Source organism: Lagopus muta, chromosome 1 (assembly GCF_023343835.1).
Source record: "Lagopus muta isolate bLagMut1 chromosome 1, bLagMut1 primary, whole genome shotgun sequence".
Classification (NCBI taxonomy): Eukaryota; Metazoa; Chordata; class Aves; order Galliformes; family Phasianidae; genus Lagopus; species Lagopus muta.
In genome coordinates this window covers 29,537,505-29,556,349 of record NC_064433.1, presented here as the reverse complement: position 1 = coordinate 29,556,349, position 18,845 = coordinate 29,537,505, and the positions used below count along the sequence as shown (strand labels likewise).

Sequence of the window (18,845 nt, the reverse complement as noted above, 5' to 3'; positions counted from 1 at the left end):
CCCTGCTTCTCTCCTAGATAAATAGTTCTGTTTCCCCAGCTAATCTTTACCATTTCATCTGAGAAATAACATTCTTTGGTAGGAAGTGTAGATCTTAGCTGGAGAGTGGAATTTGTGTATGTAAGCTTAATTGCTGGTGCTGAAATGAACTGTGGGAGTACATAGAGGAAAAGGAAAGCAGGATTACTTCTTGTGGAGTATCAGCAATACTAGATTCACTTAGGTCAGTCATGGTGCATTGTGTTAACTGTTCACTGTATAGGTCAATGCATGCCTGAATACATTTTTGGATTCTTAGGTAGTTTACCACTGGTAGGCTTGAGTACAAGATAAGGAATCTGAGTAGTGGGATCCTCAGAGTTATGAAACTCGCTCGAAAACATGAATTAGTGACTTTTGTACTTTGAAATGATAGGGAAATAAACTCTTGTTCTTGTTGTTTTTGTTTGTTTTTTTTTTTCCAGTGGAAGTTTCCTATTCTAGAAGATGAGTTTGAAAAATGTTTGTTGAAAACTTTCCTCACTAGTTGTGTATAACTAGCTGTTATTCTCATAGTTGACATTTGTCATAGCTGAAATAATTTTTTAATAAAATCTTAAAGGCTGTTAACTGGACAAGTTACTGAAGAAACTGGTGTAGAATATCTGCTCGAGCTCTGGATAGTAGGGAAGAACTAAAAGTTACTTGCAGGAATAAAGCAGCAGTAAAGTGTTTTTTTTTCTTTTTTCTTCCATTAAGTCTGAAGTAACATTTTAAATGTCTCTTATCTAAAATAGGGTTTAGGGTATGCCAGCAGGAAAGAATCTATCAGCTTGTTAGGTGTTCACATGGCAGCCACACTTGTCCTTTTTTGGTAGTTTGAACCTTAGCATCAGTCCTTATTGCAGGCTAATGCTGCTGCTAATATGTGGAGAAAACACAGTTCTAGAAGAAAAAGGCTGTATAAGTTATGTGAAGGACAGAAGGCAACAACTCAGTCTAGAATTCAGACAGCAGCTAAACCTTTCTTGATGGCTTCTACTCCTCTCTATGCAGTTTCCTCAGCAGTCCTGCTTGGTTATACTTTGATTCTTTTTACTTCAGTGACCTTGGTTTTACTAAGTCTGTATAAAGATTACATACAATATACTGTTAGTGTTCCTTGATTGTACTGTTAATATATCCTCCTTACTTATGAGTAAGGTAGTCTCTATTATGATATTCCTCTCTGGGGAACAAGACTCTAAAAGAAACTCTTGCTTTCCAGCTTCTACTTCTGTCTCATGTGAATTTACTTTCATTAATCTGAAAATATTATCTTAGTAGTTTATATCATGAAAGTTATAAAAATTGATTTTATTTTTAGTGAAGAATAAAGCAATTACTTCTCTTACTTTCAGATGGGCACCTTTAAAGCACATGATGGTGAATATTTTTTAGAACCTCTGATGAAAACGGATGGAGGTGAACACGAAGATGAGCATAACAAACCACATCTTATATACAGACATGAAGAAATTAATAGAAAGTATCAGAAATCCCATAAACCTTGTGAAGTTTCAGGTATAGTCACTTTCATTTTTAATGCAATTTTTTTCAAGTGTTAGTTCTCATATTTAAAAAAAAAAAAAAGGCAACTTGCCATTTTAAGACATATTTTTCTCCAGATTGTTTCACTAGACCTTTATGTTTTTCTCTCACATAATTTTGGCAAGCATTACTTCTTTTCCTGCCACTGGGTAAATTTAAATATAGGAGGAAATAGGCATGTAATGGTATATCCTTGTGTTTCAGGAACTTCTCTCTTGATTTGTTTTTACACCATACATATGTTGTTTTGTATGTAAACACTTAAAGGGTAGATCCCTGGGAATTGCTGTTGCTTACAGTCACAAAAGTTAATATGTTATTGCAAACTTAAAGAATAATTTGAGATGTATGTCCTCCTTAAGAATGAAAGTATATAATATTACCCATTAATGTAGATGTTTTTCCTTTTGGATATTTTAATAACATATTCATACTACAAAATACATATTTATAAAAAAAAAGCAAGGGGGGTAATTTAAATGTGTATTTTAGGATGTGTCACAAGTGAATGGTTGTACTTTCGTAGTGTCATAGTATGTAAGATAACTGCTGAGTACTGTAATTTTAGAGTGGGAACATATGCAGAGAATGGGAACCCGGAATTAAAACAAAAACCTTCATTCCTCACAAGAAAGTGAGTAGGAAGCATCATGTCTTAAACGAATGTGTTTTTTAGTAGAGTGGAAAACTTCAGAGCTAGTTTTCATGGTTGTGAATGCAATTTTGTAGTCAGAAAATGTTTTGCTGATAGAAAGTCACCTGGAGCTTCTATCAAATAATAAAAGCTACACAGAAGAGCAGGATTAGGAAGAACTGATAAGATGTTTAGAATTTGTCTATGAACAGAGGTGTGATCTACTTAATGTTGCCTGTTTCAGTGTAGAAGCTCAAGCCTATATGAGCAATGATCTTAACCTTTGCTGTTACAGTAGTGCCGTGTTAGAAGTATTTTTTATTGTCTAAAACGTTTTCAAGTCCAGTGAGAATAAATGCTTTTATTTTAGTAGAAGTATACAGGCTTCATGTATTGGGCTTCAGAGAAAATACTGGTGTTGGAGACTCAAAGAAGGAGAATGCAGGTTAAATTTTGTTCAGTTTGGCATATAGAAACATCCTGTCTAATTCCATTCTACATCTTACATGAGACTGGAATCTGCCTTTATGCATTTTGAATCTATTTGCATTTCAGAAGTGTTTACACAACATTGGGAGCATCTGAAGAGAACAAAATACCGAATTTTACCTGAAGGAATATCTGGCCAGTTGTTTGAAAGCACAAACTGCAGAAATAGCATTGTTTTGGCTAATGTTGTGATCTAGGATTTTTCCAAAATTATACTTTGTACGCAGAATGTGTTGAAAATCCTGCTTTTTTTTGTAGATGCATAAAGCTACAGTTATGATTGTCTTCCATTGAATGAGCTCCAGTTAAAGACTTTTTTTTTTTCCTAAAGCTCTGTATTTTTGAAAGGTGGTGCTACCTATTCATAATTGCCACTTAAGAGTAAAGAGCAAAGCTTTGAATAACAGGAAGGTGATTTTAGAGCCAATTTATTAATTTTAAATGATAGATATGTACTGAACCAAAGCAGAGCTCTTTTAGCTGAGTTGAGTATTGTACAATATGCCAGTATTGACATATTGTAGAATAGTACCAGTATTAGCAACTACTGCAAGAAAAGCATAAAGAGAATAGTCAATTTCCCTGTTTTATGTGTTGTATCAGCTACAGAAGACTGAGCCAGGGATTACTGTCCAATTACTATTGGGGTTTGTGGGCATTGCAAAGGAATTCATGAAGGAAGAAGTATTAGTGTAGTATTTTTGTCCTAAATAAGATATTTCTCTATTTCATTGCTAGCCTTGTTGAGTTAGTCATGATTTTTCTTAAAGGGGAAAAGACTTGTGATCATGAGAGTTGGTTCTTTCATTTAGTGCATTTTGACAAGTGTATATGGAAAGGCTTTCCATGTGGAAGTAGTATTTCTAAGCTAAACATTTTATGCTTGATCAGGATGTGACTTGCAATGACAATAGTGATCCATCTCATCTAACTCTAGATATTTTACATCTGTGTTAGTCATCCTTCTCCTCTTTTTATATTTGGAGGAGAGAAAGGATCGCTGGCTCTGGTTCATGTGACTTATTTTAGGTATGCCTTTTAGGGTAACATGATTTACTACATGGAAATGTCTGTTTCACTGCAATGACTATAAAGAGAAGCTGAATGATTAGACATTTTAATGTAGATGATTTCCATGACCTGTTTAAAAAAAATCATGAAAATCATTGTATATGTCTAACTTTAAATCCCTCATCCGTTTTGTTGTTTAGAATTGTTTCCTACTTATTCATTGATACAATATTGAAACATTAAATCTTTTGTCTTGACTTGTTCTACCTTTACAGCATTTCCTAATGCTCTTCCCAATCTCTGGTATCTGTACATCTAGTTGTGTTTTTTTTTTTTTTTTTTTTCCACACTGTGAATGAAATGCTGCTACACCTTTGAAGTCTCCTTCAGCTCATCTTCTTAGTTTGAAATTGGATCACAGTGATTATTTCTAAAGTTGTCTAGCTAATTTTTCCTCACTTTTTTTTTTTTAAAATCTTTCTGTCAGGGAAGGACATCTGATACATTTCGTACTCATAAATCCTGTTTCCTTAATACAGGAAAATTAGAGGAGTTTGACATAATGATAGCTATATGTTGGCTATTGTTCATCCCCTTGTTGTTTTTTGTGCTCATAAACAAAATGAGTTTAATTTAGTGTAGTACTGAAGTTGTCTAGTCCGCAGATTGGTCTTCAGCTCTTATCTTAAGTATGGATTCTGGTTCCTATTTTTTCCAGTGTTCTGAAGTTTCAGACTCCTGTGATGTAATAAAGATGAGTGTGTTACTGCTTCAGCTGGTTTTCTTGTATTGAGTCAGTCAGTCTGAAAACATCAAATATTTATAGGTACTCACTAGCATGGTCTTCTTCTATGTCAGCCCTTACTTTTTTCTATTCACTGTTACTGATAATAATTCTTTTTGAGTTGCTATTCTTGTATTTTGTGACTGTCTCAGGTGACTACTCAGCAGACTTCAAGGTGTTTGTCTCTACTGTCATTTTGATTTAACGTTGTGTCTTGACTTTAATGGGGACAGCTGACATCTCAGAAGTAGATTAAAGCTTAATGAGGAGGGCTCTTCCACTAGAAGATGAAATACATAATATTTAAATCCTTTCAAAATAAGAATGACACCTGAGTCAGGATCTCTTAAGTTTGAAGAACGTAGTTGCTAAGGATTGGCAGCTATACTCTGGCAGCTTCTGCTTAAAAGGAAATCTAGCTTCCAGAAAGATAATAGGGACTGAATCTGAATGGATGAATACCACATTAGGCACTTAAGTTCCAGGGAATAGTGAGAATTCAGGTATGCTTCTCATCTATGTGTTTTCTTGTGGGCATTGCTGAAGTGACTGACTGATCGAGGCATGAGTTTTCTTCAGATGTCACAAGCCCCTGAAGGTAGCAAATTGGGAAGTGCTGAATATTGAGATGTCTCCAAGCTGTATCTTTTAGACTCTGATTCTATGCCACAAATATTAATAGAGCTGTCAAGAAAGTTACTTATATAGCTTTTTTCATATATAAATGATGTCAGTTCAGGACTGGAGTCTAGTCTTTATAGTTTGCTGTTGTTGGTTTTGTTATGTTAAAAGGCTGTGTTTGAATATGGCTATTTCAATTAACTATTTTCCATTCTTTCATTGCTTAAGCTCTAGTGCTTATTTCATTCCAGCCTTCCTGTTTGGATTATTCTGCATTCTAGGAGCTATATAATACTGCTGTCTCTTCTTAACTAATTTTTGACATTGAATCCATATATGAAAAAAGCTGTATGATAGTGTTCAGGACATCTAATTTATGTTCCTTCTGTGTGTAATATATTTTTATTCTTTTATCTGTTCTCCTGGAAATAAGTTCATAATTATAATTTTGTCTACTTTAGACAGAGTTGCATGTCTATTTTTAAATTTAGAAACTGAATTCTGCATTAATTTTTTTATATTACAGAAAAGGAGGTGAAGAAAAGCACTTTACTACATCCAAATGTCAGCAGCTTAAATGAGGAGAGAAACATTTTATGGAAGTCTCCAAATTTAGAGTATGCTTTTAAAAATCTGACTATGGAGGATGCTGGCAATAATCCACATTCCCGGAAAAAACGTTTTCTTTCTTATCCAAGATATGTAGAAGTGATGGTTACAGCTGACACCAAAATGGTTCGTCATCATGGACAGAATTTACAGCACTATGTATTAACACTGATGTCAATAGTAAGTAAAACTTAATAAGTACTAGCAATTTCAGGTTTTTTTCCTGTTTTGATGTTTTCTCTTATGCAACTTCTGTCTTCTGCTTTCTCTGAATTCTGTATTAAAATAGATTCCGTAAACAACAACAAAAAACAAGTAGGGCCAAAACTTCAGATTCTGCCTCTTCAGTTAAACGTAAATGAGGTGTGTAGTTTAGAATGCTTGACCAATTTTCTGATTTGCTGTTACATTAAAAGAATGGTCAAGCTCCAGTGAATTAAGAGTGACTAATTAAAGCAGACAGAGGTTAAAAGGTATTGTGAAAAAATGCTTGATTATGGCAGTCCTAGTTTTTTCAACAAACTTCAGATTGATATGGGTCAGATTTTTGAATTGACATTATTTGTTTCAAGTAAGAATTTAGCACAGCTCAACTAAAAGTCACCTCTTATATCATTTCGCAGCTTAGTATAAGCTCAGTAAAATCAAAAGATTTACTGTGACATCTGTTTAACTGTTTTTGTTTGTTTGTTTTTTTACTAAAAGGTGTGCTAAAATATTCTGTAGAATTACTTCTAGATCTTGTATTCTTTTGTCTGTCAAAAAAGTTAAATTTCTGTGAACTGCATTTTGTTTGGACTTGCGAAGAAGTCACGCTTTTGGTCTCCATGGGAATACCTGGTTTAAGTAAGAATTAATCACTTGACCATCATCTTGTAGATGAGCTGAGTAGCTCTATAGTTTCCTCTAGACACAATTAATTGGTACTAAGTACTTCTGTGAAGCAAATTAAGAGGTGATAGACATTGAACTAGCTGTCAACTGACATTGGACTAGCTGAACTAGTCCCAGCTACAGCCTCACAAAAATGTGTGGGTCTCGTGTAGACCATGTGTTACACCTGCTAGTTGTATGTTGATGTCTAATATGTTGTCTGAAATGACATACATACAGATAGGTAGGTGTCTGAACTGAGTTCAGTGCATTGTCACAACTATCTATCCAGCTGTCAGCAGTAGAGGTGCTGTCACCTCCTATACAATGTAGGCATCTAAGTTTAGAAGTTTTAATGTCGCACTGATTTCAAGCAGGAAAGCTGTATCCTTTTTGAAGTGTTAGGAGGAGGGGCACGGGAAGTTTTTTAGGATGAAAAAGTTACTTTTTTTTCCTTCCTTTTTGTGCACACTACAATGAGATTAGTTACAGCAGTGCTATACTAAGGCTGCTTTTATCCTGTGCAGTTGTGTTGTATCTCTGTGTCCTACAAAGAAAAGAATGTATTTCCAGTGTATGGTTAAGATCTATGTCATACTTAAATCAAACTTCCTTTTTTTTGTGGAATTTTTTATGATGTCAGAACTATCACTGCACAAAAGCAGAGTTGGACAGAATTTTGTTGAATTTCATTATATGACATGTATGCCAAATCTCATAATTTCTAATAATTTGGTAGTCTTCTGAATTTTTATGCTGGTAGTGATGTGAACCTCTAAATTAATGCCTGACCACAATAAAATAAAATCACTATTGGAAGATTTTTTTTTTTAACAAGCTGTTTGGGAGTAATTTATTCTGAAGATATCACTTAGATCTTTCTAATAGAGCTGTACTAGAAAACAAAGTAGTCAAAGCATTATTTAAAAACAGACTGTTTTTCTACAAAACCCTGCAGTGAGATGAAATAGTATTTTGTGTGTAATTTTCATGAACTGCTATTGTGATTATGGCTAATTATTGGTCTAAAATTTTTAACTACTTAAAGGAAACACTAGTTTCTGCATCTGTAGGAGTCATACATTCGACCACTACTCCTTATAATTGGTTTTCTATGTCTTAAGTAGTTAGTTTCTACTTGCTGAACTGCTGCTAATGAGCCTATGGAACTCTTTTTATGATTAACATTAAACAAATTTGTATTGAATGAGAAAGACCAGCTATTTGCTAAAATACCTTGACGTCCTGCTTGCAGTACCTGTCTATTGTAGAACTTGGGCTTAGGTTAGTTGTTGCTGGCTTTGAGGTAATCGAAAACAAGAAAAAGGCTGCACCATTAATGTGAGTTTAATATGGTATTCAGGAAGATGTACAGCATCTGGCAGCAGTTACTCCATGTGTACTTCTACTTGTTTGTTTCAAGATTACCTTTAGGAACCAGGTTTTTAAAAACTTTGTCTAGAAACGTGTGGCTTATATAAAATGTGGAACTTAATAAAAATATGAAATTAGATCCTAATTCTGAATTTTTTTTCTTCACAGTCCAGTTAATTTTACCACTAAGAATATGAATCCCAGCTTAGTGTCATAAAATTGTAGAACTGTTTGAATTGGAATGGAATTGTAAAGGACAAGTCCAACTTCCCTACCTTGAACAGGAACACCCACAGCTAGATCAGGTTGCTCAAAGCCCCATCCAGCCTGACCTTGAGTTTCTCCAAGGATGTGGCATCTACCTCATCTCTGGGCAACCTCTTCCAGTGCATCACAACCCTTACTTTTTTTTTTTTAAAAAAAAAAAAAAAAAAAGTTTTGCTTATCCAACCTAATCTCTCATCTTGCTTCAAACTGTTTCCCCTTGTCTTGTCAGAACAGATCTTGTTAAAGAGTCTGTCCTCTTCTTTCTTATAGCTCCCCTTTAGACACTGAAAGGCTGCTGTTATGTCTGCATGGGGCCTTCTCTTCTCCAGGCTGAGCAGCATTAGCTTTTTCTTCCTAGAAAGAAAAAGCTAGGGGAAGTCTTCCTAGGGGGAAGTGTTTATCTCCTCTACTTCTTTAGGAATTTCAAATGAGATCATAGAATGACAGAAAGAGTTGTAAAGGACCTCTGGAAGTCTTAATTCCTTACATATGTTCGTGTTACTTTGTGTTTACTAGCTCTGTTTGACAGATTAATATACCATCCTCATTCTCTTCTCTTGTCTCAGAGTAGTAGTGCTTCAGTAAGCTAGTAATAAATGTAGAGAATAAATGACTACCACTCTTGGATATGTAATCAGTATCAGAATTCATCAGTATGCAGGTGGATTTTTCTTGACCCATAGCCTATTAATGTTTGAAATGCAACTCTTAGTCTTCTTTTGTTACCAACAAAGGGAAGAAATGAAACTACTACATTCTATTCTTTCTATCATTGAACAGGTAGTTAAATTTTAATAATCAAAGCTGGTACTTGTCTGTTCAAGCAACTTCTGCTGTTACATGAAATTGCCAGGTTGATGGCATTTTAAATGTATCAAGCATTATTCTACTTATTCCAAAACTTCTAAGGATATCCAGTTTTGGCTTGGGTTTTAAACAAAACTAAAGTTTAAGCATATAAATCTCATTAAACTTTAATAGAGTGTAGGTATTTAGCACCCAAAAGAACCCTTGAAATCTTGATCCTTGTTTGCTTTCTCTTCGTATTTTAGTATTAACAAAACCAGCAAAGTAAACTTCCTACTATAGGATACTCTTTTATGGATGGAAAATGAGAACTGAAATGTGCTGCTGAATATTTTTAGAGTTTGAAGTGTCTTGTCACTCATCCAATTTGACCTGTAAAGGCTTAACTCAGTGTGCAAGTAATCCCATTGAACCGAAGCTGGGAATGCATTTTCTCATTTCTTTTAGACTGCATAAATCTTTGCAAGATGAGTGTTCATAATATTTATTCCATCTTGGAGATGTTTGTTATTGTTGACTGAAATATGTATTTAAAAGTTGAAAGATGCTTTTTGCCATAGAAAGGCTTAAGACTTTGTGTTTCAATACAAAGATTTTCATAAGCAGTGGCATTAATTAATGTGAAAGATGAATAAAACAATCTGTGACCACTCCCCACGTTCTTCTTTGTTCTTCTAAATGTTGTATCAACATAGAAGTAGATGCTGTCTTAATAGGTTTAGTAGCTGGAGGACTCTGTCCTAGGCGTGTTAGATTGTAACAGTTCAGAGCCCCAGCTGTAAATCTAGTTCTTAGAAAGCAAGCAAAGCAAGCAAAAATTCACTAAAGCGCTGGAGTTTACTATGAAAATGCCAAGAACCATTTCATTTTTGTGATATACTTTGTGCACTAATCTGATTTTCTAATGTACTGTATATATATCATTTCTGTAGACTTCTTCGTCTATTGTTAGTTTGCTTGCTGCAAGACATTTGTAATCTTGACATGTCAGGAAAACTTGACATGTAAAACCACCTGCAGTACAACTCAGTTGACCTGCTAAATGGGGGAATTGGCTGCTTGCCTGCTCATGTGAGTGCCAGATCTGGGGTATGGAGGAGAGTGGCCATGTGTTCAAAGAAGGGATTGGGACTGGATCAATTTAGAGCACTTAAATTGTCATTGTACTGTAGAATCATAAAAACATTATTATTCAGTAGTAAAGCAGTATCATCTAATAATAATATCACCTGGTTCTAACACTATTCTATGTTGATCAAGACTCATTCTTAATGTGCTTTGTACATCTCTGTGCTGAGAGACTTTATTTTTCCTCTGTTTTGTTCTTTGGTCTGTTCAGATGTAGGAGGTTATAAAAATCTTGAAAAATCATTGTCATTTATAATAGCATTTTATACCTTCCATAATTCACTGAGATATAAAACAGAAAGCAATGAATGAGAGCTCTTACCAAGAATACTAAACTTAGATTTCTGAACTCAAGATCTTGTGTTGAATTTTTTTCCCTGTTTACTGCTTGATGTCTACCAATCATGTATCTTGCTTTCTTTTCTCTCAGATCAGTGTGTGTGTGAACATAAATTAAGAAGTATTGAATGTTAGTATAATCCTAAGTGAAAACTACAGAGCTGGCGCAAAGCCATTTGTTTCTTCCTTAGGCTCATTCCCCTATTTTTTCTTTTGTATATATAAAACCACATGATTGTTTTTTCTATAAGATGTTGTTAAAAGGAGGGTGGCTATTACATTATTAACCAAAAAAAAAAAAAAAAACCCCAAAAAACTAGAAAGTTAAATGGCTTGGGGTGGAAGGGACCTTAAACATCATGTAGATCCAACCCTCCTGTCTTGTGTAGGGTCATCAACTACTCGGTCCTTAAGCTGCCCAGGGTTCGTCCAACCTGTCCTTGAGCACCTCCAGGCATGGAGTATCCACAGCTTCTCTGGGCAACCTGTTCCAGTACCTCACCACTCTCTAACTTCCCCATTAACATCTACTCTAAATCTTTTCTCTTTTAGTTTAAAGCTGTTCCACCTAATTCTGCCACTATCAGACCACAAGAAGAAGTCTGTCTCCCTCCTATATAAAAGCTGCTTCAAAGTACTGGGGGCCTGCAATGTGGTCTCCCTGAAGCCTTCTCCAGGCTGAAGAAGTCCAGCTGTCTTAGCCTTGCATTGCAGGAGGGGTGCTCCAGCCTTCTGATTTTCTTTGTGACTCTGGATCCACTCCAACAGTTCTCCATCTTTCTTGCACTCAGTCCTGGATGCAGTACTCTTGATGGGGGTCTCACAGTCATCTCTGTCTCCCTACTGGCCATCTCTCTTAAATGCAGCCCAGGATACTGTTGGCACTTCCAGGCTACACATGCACACTGCTGGCTCATGTCTAGCTTTCCATTCACTTCCATCCATCAGGACCCTGAAGCCTTTCTCTGCAAGACTCTATATCTACAAACTTATAAGCTCTATGAGTATCACTTAAGCAAAAATTTGTGAGCTAGATTTCTTGCATACCTTGACATACAAATATCTTGATGTAGGAAAAAAAGCCTACCTTTTTTATACACTGACTGCTCTTATGAATTTTCCAGCTCCTGCCTGTATTTCAAATGTCTTAGTGCCTCATAGTGCTCTGAGTCTTGAGGTCCATCAAGTGAGACAGACGTGGAATTTTTGTAGCATGTTAGCAAGCATATACTTTCACATCTTTACTGCTGACTGCTGGTAGTATTCTTTATTACTCTTGTTAGTTAGCTTGTTGTTGTTAATTAGATATTTGTTAGTATTTGTCTCTGTACCGTTCATGTCAGTAGACAGGTTCAAGATCTGTCCCCATGGTGAAGCTTCAGTTGTGTTTAGTTATAGAAAAGGTCCACATGGAACTTTTGTAGAGATAGGAGATGTTTGCCAAACAATGTTCCTATCTTTTATTTTTTTATTTTTTTTATTTTTAGTAGGCTCTCAAGGCTAGAAAGGCCTCTGTGTGGTTGTTCCTCGCAAAATCATCTTTCAGATACTAAAAGGAAGCGCTTTGACATCTGAGTAAGCATTTAAAATAGATATGTTTGTTCTTTTTGCCTTTAAATGGGAAGTCCTCTGGAATATCTTGAATAACTCAAGGAAATGTTAGAATGGAGAGGACATACAAGTAGTAGGAAAAAGTGGTCAGTCTGAGGTACGTAGGTGTATTTGTGCAACTTTCCATAAGAAATTTCTATGTTACTTCAAATAAAGCAGTTTTATACTGGAAAGGTGGATGGAACAGGTTGGGAGTAACACTTGCAAAAATAACACGGCTTTTTCTTACTTTCTCCCAGAGAAGCAATAAATGTTGTGATGCCTTCTTTATCTCATGACTTCAGAAAATTCAGGGGTATTATGAAATATATGACAAAATCAGGATATGACAATGGAAGAGGTGAAGGAGAAATGCTCCAGATCCCAGATATCATGCATCCTTTCAGCACTAGAGTGATAAACAGGAGATTGTTGGAGCCTGCACTAGACACAAGCCAAGAACTGTTATGAACTTTCTTTTAAGTGATATGAATATGTTCTCCTGATATGGTGGTTCTATGTAGCAGATCAGAAAAGGAGAAGCAGTCTTGCTATGCAATTTTCAGAGAAAAAAAAAAAACTGCAGAAATTCAATTATATTTAGGTATATCATTCATTTTCCATTCTCTAGATGCACTTGTTCATGTTCTAGCCCCTTTTCTGAATGTGGCAGTTTGCAGTGATTCACAGTCTCAGTGTAATGGACAGCTACTGCCGGGTCAGCAAGAAAAGTTGCTTCCAGTAGCCTGGCAATGACAGCTGGTAACGACAAGATCCATCTTGTAATCTTTGGGAATTTAATGAAAACAAAAGCAATGATCCTTTCACTGAAAGATAACTATCTTCATCATGGTTCTTGGTTTCTCCTTTCTTTATTGTTTTGGTCTGAGCTGTTGTTCTGTGGTGTAGATGTCCGTATCAAGAGCATGAAAAAATCTCTCAAAAGTTACTTCCCTTTGTCTTGAGCGTTATCACCTCTTGTGAAGGCTGAATTTAGGTTACTATGGAGAAAGTGGGTCTGGAAGTTGCAAATAAATGGTGTATTTTATCAAATTCCTGTCCCATTTCATCATCCATTTTATGAATGCTTCCAATAAAGAGGGATTTAATTTATCCTCTTTTTTTTTTTTTAATAAAGTAAGAAATAATGTCACATTCGGGAACTTTGCTGTTTTCTGCATTAATCTATCATTTCAAGTCTCAGCTGGTAATTTTATCCTGTATGATTCCCTAGGTGAACCTTGGTGAAGGTTGGCTTCCCTAGGTGAAGATTGGCTTGTGATTTTAAACTCAGGATTTTTCTTTTTTTACATGTATTCAGCCTGCCTGCAGAAAATACCTTACATCACAGGTAGGGGCATCTCATTACCAGCACAGTCTTTTTTGCTCCATCTTTCTAAAACAGCATTTATAAGTAAATGTTTGAAGGTCCTGAAAGTGCCCATGAGACAGCGTCTATACTTTGACTGAAACATGAAAATAATAAGAGTAATGTTAGCATCTAGGTTCAGTAGATCCTTACCAGTTTTTGGTATGTGAGAAAGTATGTTTTCGATTCTGATAAGATTCTTGTCAGAACTATTGGCATTATTTCAGACGTCCTGTATGCTCTAGTCAGACGTAGACAGTATTTAGATGTTGAATGTTGCTTAGGTATGGTGTTGACAATCCTACTACAGACGGTCTTTGGATGTGCAAGGCGTGTGTTCTCTTGGACTTAGTCTGATGCATCTTCTCTGATATATGAGTAATTTCCAATGGCTTCTGAAGAAATGCTTTGCCCAAACATTCTTCATGGACACTGGCAGCAGAGGGAAAGGAAGGAACCTGACTCTGCTTTTCATGCTGGGTTCTTTCCATCTTCTGTTTTCAGATTTTGTTTGCAAATAACTGATATCTGTTGAGGTTACACAACAGTAACAGATTTCTCAAAAGCCTGATTCTGTACACAAGAAATTGACTACAGTAAGGATTAAGAACAAGAAATGTAACATTTAAATCTTAAAAAGCCTCCAATTTGGACTCTTTCCCTAAATCCTTCTAGCCACCCAGGACTGAAAATGGGTTTCTTCTTATATACTTTAATACTGGAGGCCTTTATGAAACTGAAGGGTAATGATGCAGTGAAGGTTATGATAGTCCTATTTTGGATGCTTCTGGCATTATTTGTTATCAACTGAACCTAGTACACCCCCCCTCTTCCAGTCCTCTATGACTGTTCTAACTGGAATAAGCTCTTGTAGAACTGGGCAAATCCTATGCCAGTATTTGTCCAATGTATGCAGCATCACTTTACTTGACAGTGAAATATAACTGTTTCCTGAATTTCAGAGCATTGTGTTCAGAAGCTAAGACATTCTTAACTGGATTAATTTGTCTATTTAATTGAAAGATATTTATTTTATTTCTAGAGAAATGCATGTTTCAACATGAAGTAGTCTGGCTTTGTTATCTGCTCTGTAAAAGATCTTCCTGTTAAGATTGTATGCATGTAACCCTGGTAGGTTTGTGCTGTAACAAGTTGTCTGATTATGGTTTAGGTAGCCCTTACGTCAGCTGAAGTGTTAGGAGAATTCTCATGGGCATCTTCTCCCTGTAGAAGGCATTATAAACCAAAGACTCTTGCAGGTCTCATCTCAGATTTCTCTTTGTCATGATTTTGGAGTGCTGTATCAACCAATTTTCTGTTTCTTCTTTGCTGAAGAGAAGTAAAACTTGGAACAGTTGGGTGTAATTAATCTCATACATCTCCTAGACATCTAGTCTCCATCCATTGTAAGTGACTGAAGAAACGTAATTTATCATACTATTTTGTTTGAAAATACATTTTATCTAAATATGTATCTTCAGATGGATGCATCTGGATCATTCTGGTTTGTCTGTTCTTTTTTACTGACTATTGAAGGAGTCTAGACAGATAGCATAATGTTAGTTACATGAGATGAATGTAACAGTGTTATGTTATTTTAATAGGGCAGTTCATTCAGGACAATGCCTAGACTGTGATCTCTCCTGAGAAGAGTTAATATATAGAAATATTCTCTCTCGATTTGTTGAAATTGATCTCGTGCCATAAAAAAACATTCTGTGCTTGATAATTTGTGGTAGCTTTGATAGTAGTAAAATATTGGTTCACTGCATTCAAATTCAGGAAACTGTCTGCATAAATTCTCTTATTTACATTTATAGTGCTTGAGCTATACAGCTGTAAAGACACTTATTCTTTAGTCTTTTGAATGTTCCCATTCCTAATTGAACTCTTCATCAAGCGCTCAAGAGTTGTTCCTCAGAATAACTGGACGTTTGCTAGTTAGTAACCAAGAATGGAATCCTTTTGGAAGGAGACAATAGATAGTTAATGTTTTCCACATGGATTGCAAAGCTCCGACTATTTCCCTGCTATTGAGTCCTCCATATCTTGCTTGTCTGTCAATGAAGGAATGAAGGATGATACTGCGTTTTGCACTCTTATCCACTTTCAAGAACAGGATGGCATGAATTATGGGGAGCCAGGGCTCTGTCATTTCCAGCTTTTAGCAGAATAACTGGATTTTAGGTACGTAGCATTCACACACAGGACTGTGTCTTCGCAAGCAGTTTGAACCAGTTGAAGTGTAGACTAAATAAAAGTATTCAATTCTGCACCATTCCCTCTGTCAACACTTGTGTGAAAGAGGCAGCACCTGTAATGAGATCATGTTGGTCAATATAATGTGATACACCCACACCAACCAAAAAACTAAAAAAAACTATTCAGTTTGATCAATTCCTTTTCTCTTTCCTTTTGTAGCTTTGTAGACATAGTCCAAGCCAGAGTGGGGGAAGATCAGTGCTTTTGTGGTTAGTGGACGGCATTCATTTAGATAAGGCTTAATTGATAGCTGCTTTAAGCCAAATAGGGGAATCCATGTGGATGAGATGTCTGAAGCTGTTATTGAGACTGAATGAACTTTTTTCTGCCTTTATGAAAAATAGCTTTAGTTTACTTTAGTATATGGAATTGAAACATGGTTTTTACTATCTGTCTGCAACATCATAAAGTGCCCGTTGGCTATGTAAATAAAATTTACAAATGAAGAAGAAACCTTTGTATGGTGTGTCAGGTATATTTTCAGTGCTGCCCTGTTTCTATTAAAAGCAAAGGCAAAAGTTTATTGGTTCCCATATGATTTCTGAAATCCTGTAATATTTTAGGCGTTGATTCCTCAAATCATGTGCATAAACCAGCTTGTGTCTATGATAGTTCTGCTGACATCACATAGGCACATTTCTGTCGGTGATATTTTACCAATAATCTACAGGTCTTACAATACATTTAAATACATTTACTCCACTAATTTAATTAACCATGTCTAATTAAATTTAATTAACGTGTCTAAGTGTTTTGAAATAATATGAAATTATAACTAGTTGGATATTTAATAACTGCATTTTTAACATCTAGGAAAACTATTGCTGGATAATTATTTAGAGAATAGCACTGGAAAACATCAGATAAATTCTGACCGTGGTGTGTGTAGTGTGAGACATTTTGAGGTAAAATCATAGTTCAAAACCAGGCGTCTACTTTGGGTTTGTTACCAAAACCCATGGGTAGAAAGGCAGAGATGGATGCCTGAGGCATCTACTGCATAACTGCCTGTTATTCTCTGATAATTCATTTGTGTGTCAACATGAAATGTGATTTGTCAGATGAATTTAATATTCTAACCATCTGATTTTTTTTCCTCTTTAGGTTGCAGCAATCTATAAAGATTCAAGTATTGGAAATCTTATAAATATAGTTATTGTAAAATTAATTGTAATTCACAATGAACAGGTAGGAAAAATATTTCTTAAATTTCAAACCGTGTGAATTTGCCTTATAATTCCAAACTTCAAAATCTTTTACATCTATTTTTTTTATTTAACCATATATTTACATTGCCATTGATATTTACATTACTCTAGAAGAGAAGAAACAGCAACTTTCTTAGAGGGCTTTTGCTGAGAGTTTTCAGCACTAACAGAATATTTTTAATTGTAAGAAGTGTGCATTTTTCTGGTGTATGTTTTAATATTTATTTATCATCATTATCTTGCCACCCTATTTTTCTGTACCTAATACGTGATGCATTGATTAATAAGATGGGTTCTCATGACTGATTATTTTTAGCTAAATTAAGATCCTGATTCTGCAAACAAATTTGTGCCAGTGGAATCTTTCTGACTTCCTTCCATAGTTGTGAAGATTAAGGCCACAAATAACAAAATATTGAGTGCAAGTGCGTGAACATTACAACTGTTTTTTTGTTTCTACGATATTCCCTAGGAAGGACCAACGATCACTTTCAATGCAGCTACCACTCTTCGTAATTTTTGTATATGGCAGCAAGCACAAAATATTTTGGATGATGCTCACCCTTCTCATCATGACACTGCTGTTCTTATCACTAGGTATGTATTGAAAGAGACAGCTGGCTAGGTGAGACAAATGCTTCAACTTTTTTCTTACCTCATTGTATTTAAATGTTCACTGATAAAGTTTGTAGTTAATTAGAGTGAATAAAGAATATCTTACTCTTCCCTCACCCCAGGTGATCACCAGAAATTTAGACCTGAAATTTTTAGAAGGAATTAACGTCTTTAACCATTGTACATGTATGTGACAGGGTTATGGTGGTGTATGTACAGAAATTAGCTAATGCTAATTAAGTGATGATCGGTGCCTTATAAGCTAGGTATAATTAAAATTATCAAAAACTCACAAATGGAAAATGTTAAATACTGTGTATTTTTCCTGTACACTGATCTCAGTGGAAGCTCTGATGCCCATTTATTGAGATATATTCTGTCCTGTTCATTTTAATTTTTTCTCCATGTTCAAATAGGACGCATTATTTTGCTTAAAACAATGTTTGATTTTTGCCTTGAATTTTACATTAATTTTGCAGCTGCTCTACTTTTTGAGGTAATGTCATGTATGCTGGAATCTGCACATTTTCAGCAGCATTTTACAGTCACATGTTAAAGAAACAGCTTATCAAGTTTAACAGCATAGAGAAACAGCTTAACAGTTTATCAATTTGTAGTTTTTACAAGCTAGATAGAAAGTAATTCTGTGGGCTTTGGTGAATGTAAATCACTTCTTTCACAAGAATGCAAATTCTTAGAATGGACTGCAAAATTAAAAATTTAGAATTGAGATTTGCTATTGCTGTAACTAATGTAGCATCAGTGAAATTCTTTTAATGGAAGTATTTTTCATTTGCTTGTAATTTTTCTTTTAAGGGAAGATATCTGCAGAGCTAGAGAGAAGTGTGATACTCTAGGTGAGTTATACTTTTTCTATCAGTATGATTTTTGCAGCAAAATCTGTAGGAGGATTTTACTGTAGGATTTATGAAAAAAATAAAAAAATAGATATAAAATTTAACTGGCAGATGAAATCATTTCAGAGCTGTTCCACACATACTGTCATCTTGGGTGGTAGTTGGTTTTGTGTAAATCTGGTTGCATAGCTTATGCGTGGCTTTTTCAATTCATGTGCTGTAGTGTTCGCTTATAGAGTCATTCCTTCTATGTTAAAACTCCTTCTATTAAGCTTTTGTAAAAGAATTCAATTTTCCAGGTTTGGCGGAGCTAGGTACAATGTGTGACCCACTACGCAGCTGCTCTATAAGTGAAGAAAATGGATTAAGTGCTGCTTTTACTATAGCACATGAGCTTGGGCATGTGTAAGTACCTATTTCCCAGCAGGTAATTTTATTA

General features: G+C 35.3%; 1 protein-coding gene across 8 annotated transcripts in view; it reads left to right on the top strand.

Annotated features, from left to right (window-relative positions):
* ADAMTS20 (ADAM metallopeptidase with thrombospondin type 1 motif 20) overlaps window positions 1–18,845 on the top strand; it is an 84,930-nt gene that overhangs the window by 10,348 nt on the left and 55,737 nt on the right. For all 8 annotated transcript variants that reach the window (XR_007379936.1, XR_007379935.1, XR_007379937.1 and 5 more), the window contains exons 3-8: window positions 1,380–1,542; window positions 5,635–5,897; window positions 16,831–16,914; window positions 17,407–17,531; window positions 18,366–18,406; window positions 18,706–18,811. Coding sequence is in view for 5 of the 8 variants with exons in the window: in XM_048961075.1 (XP_048817032.1) it covers window positions 1,380–1,542; window positions 5,635–5,897; window positions 16,831–16,914; window positions 17,407–17,531; window positions 18,366–18,406; window positions 18,706–18,811 (782 nt within the window). In the remaining 3 variants the exon portion in view is untranslated. The remainder of the gene's footprint in view (window positions 1–1,379; window positions 1,543–5,634; window positions 5,898–16,830; window positions 16,915–17,406; window positions 17,532–18,365; window positions 18,407–18,705; window positions 18,812–18,845) is intronic.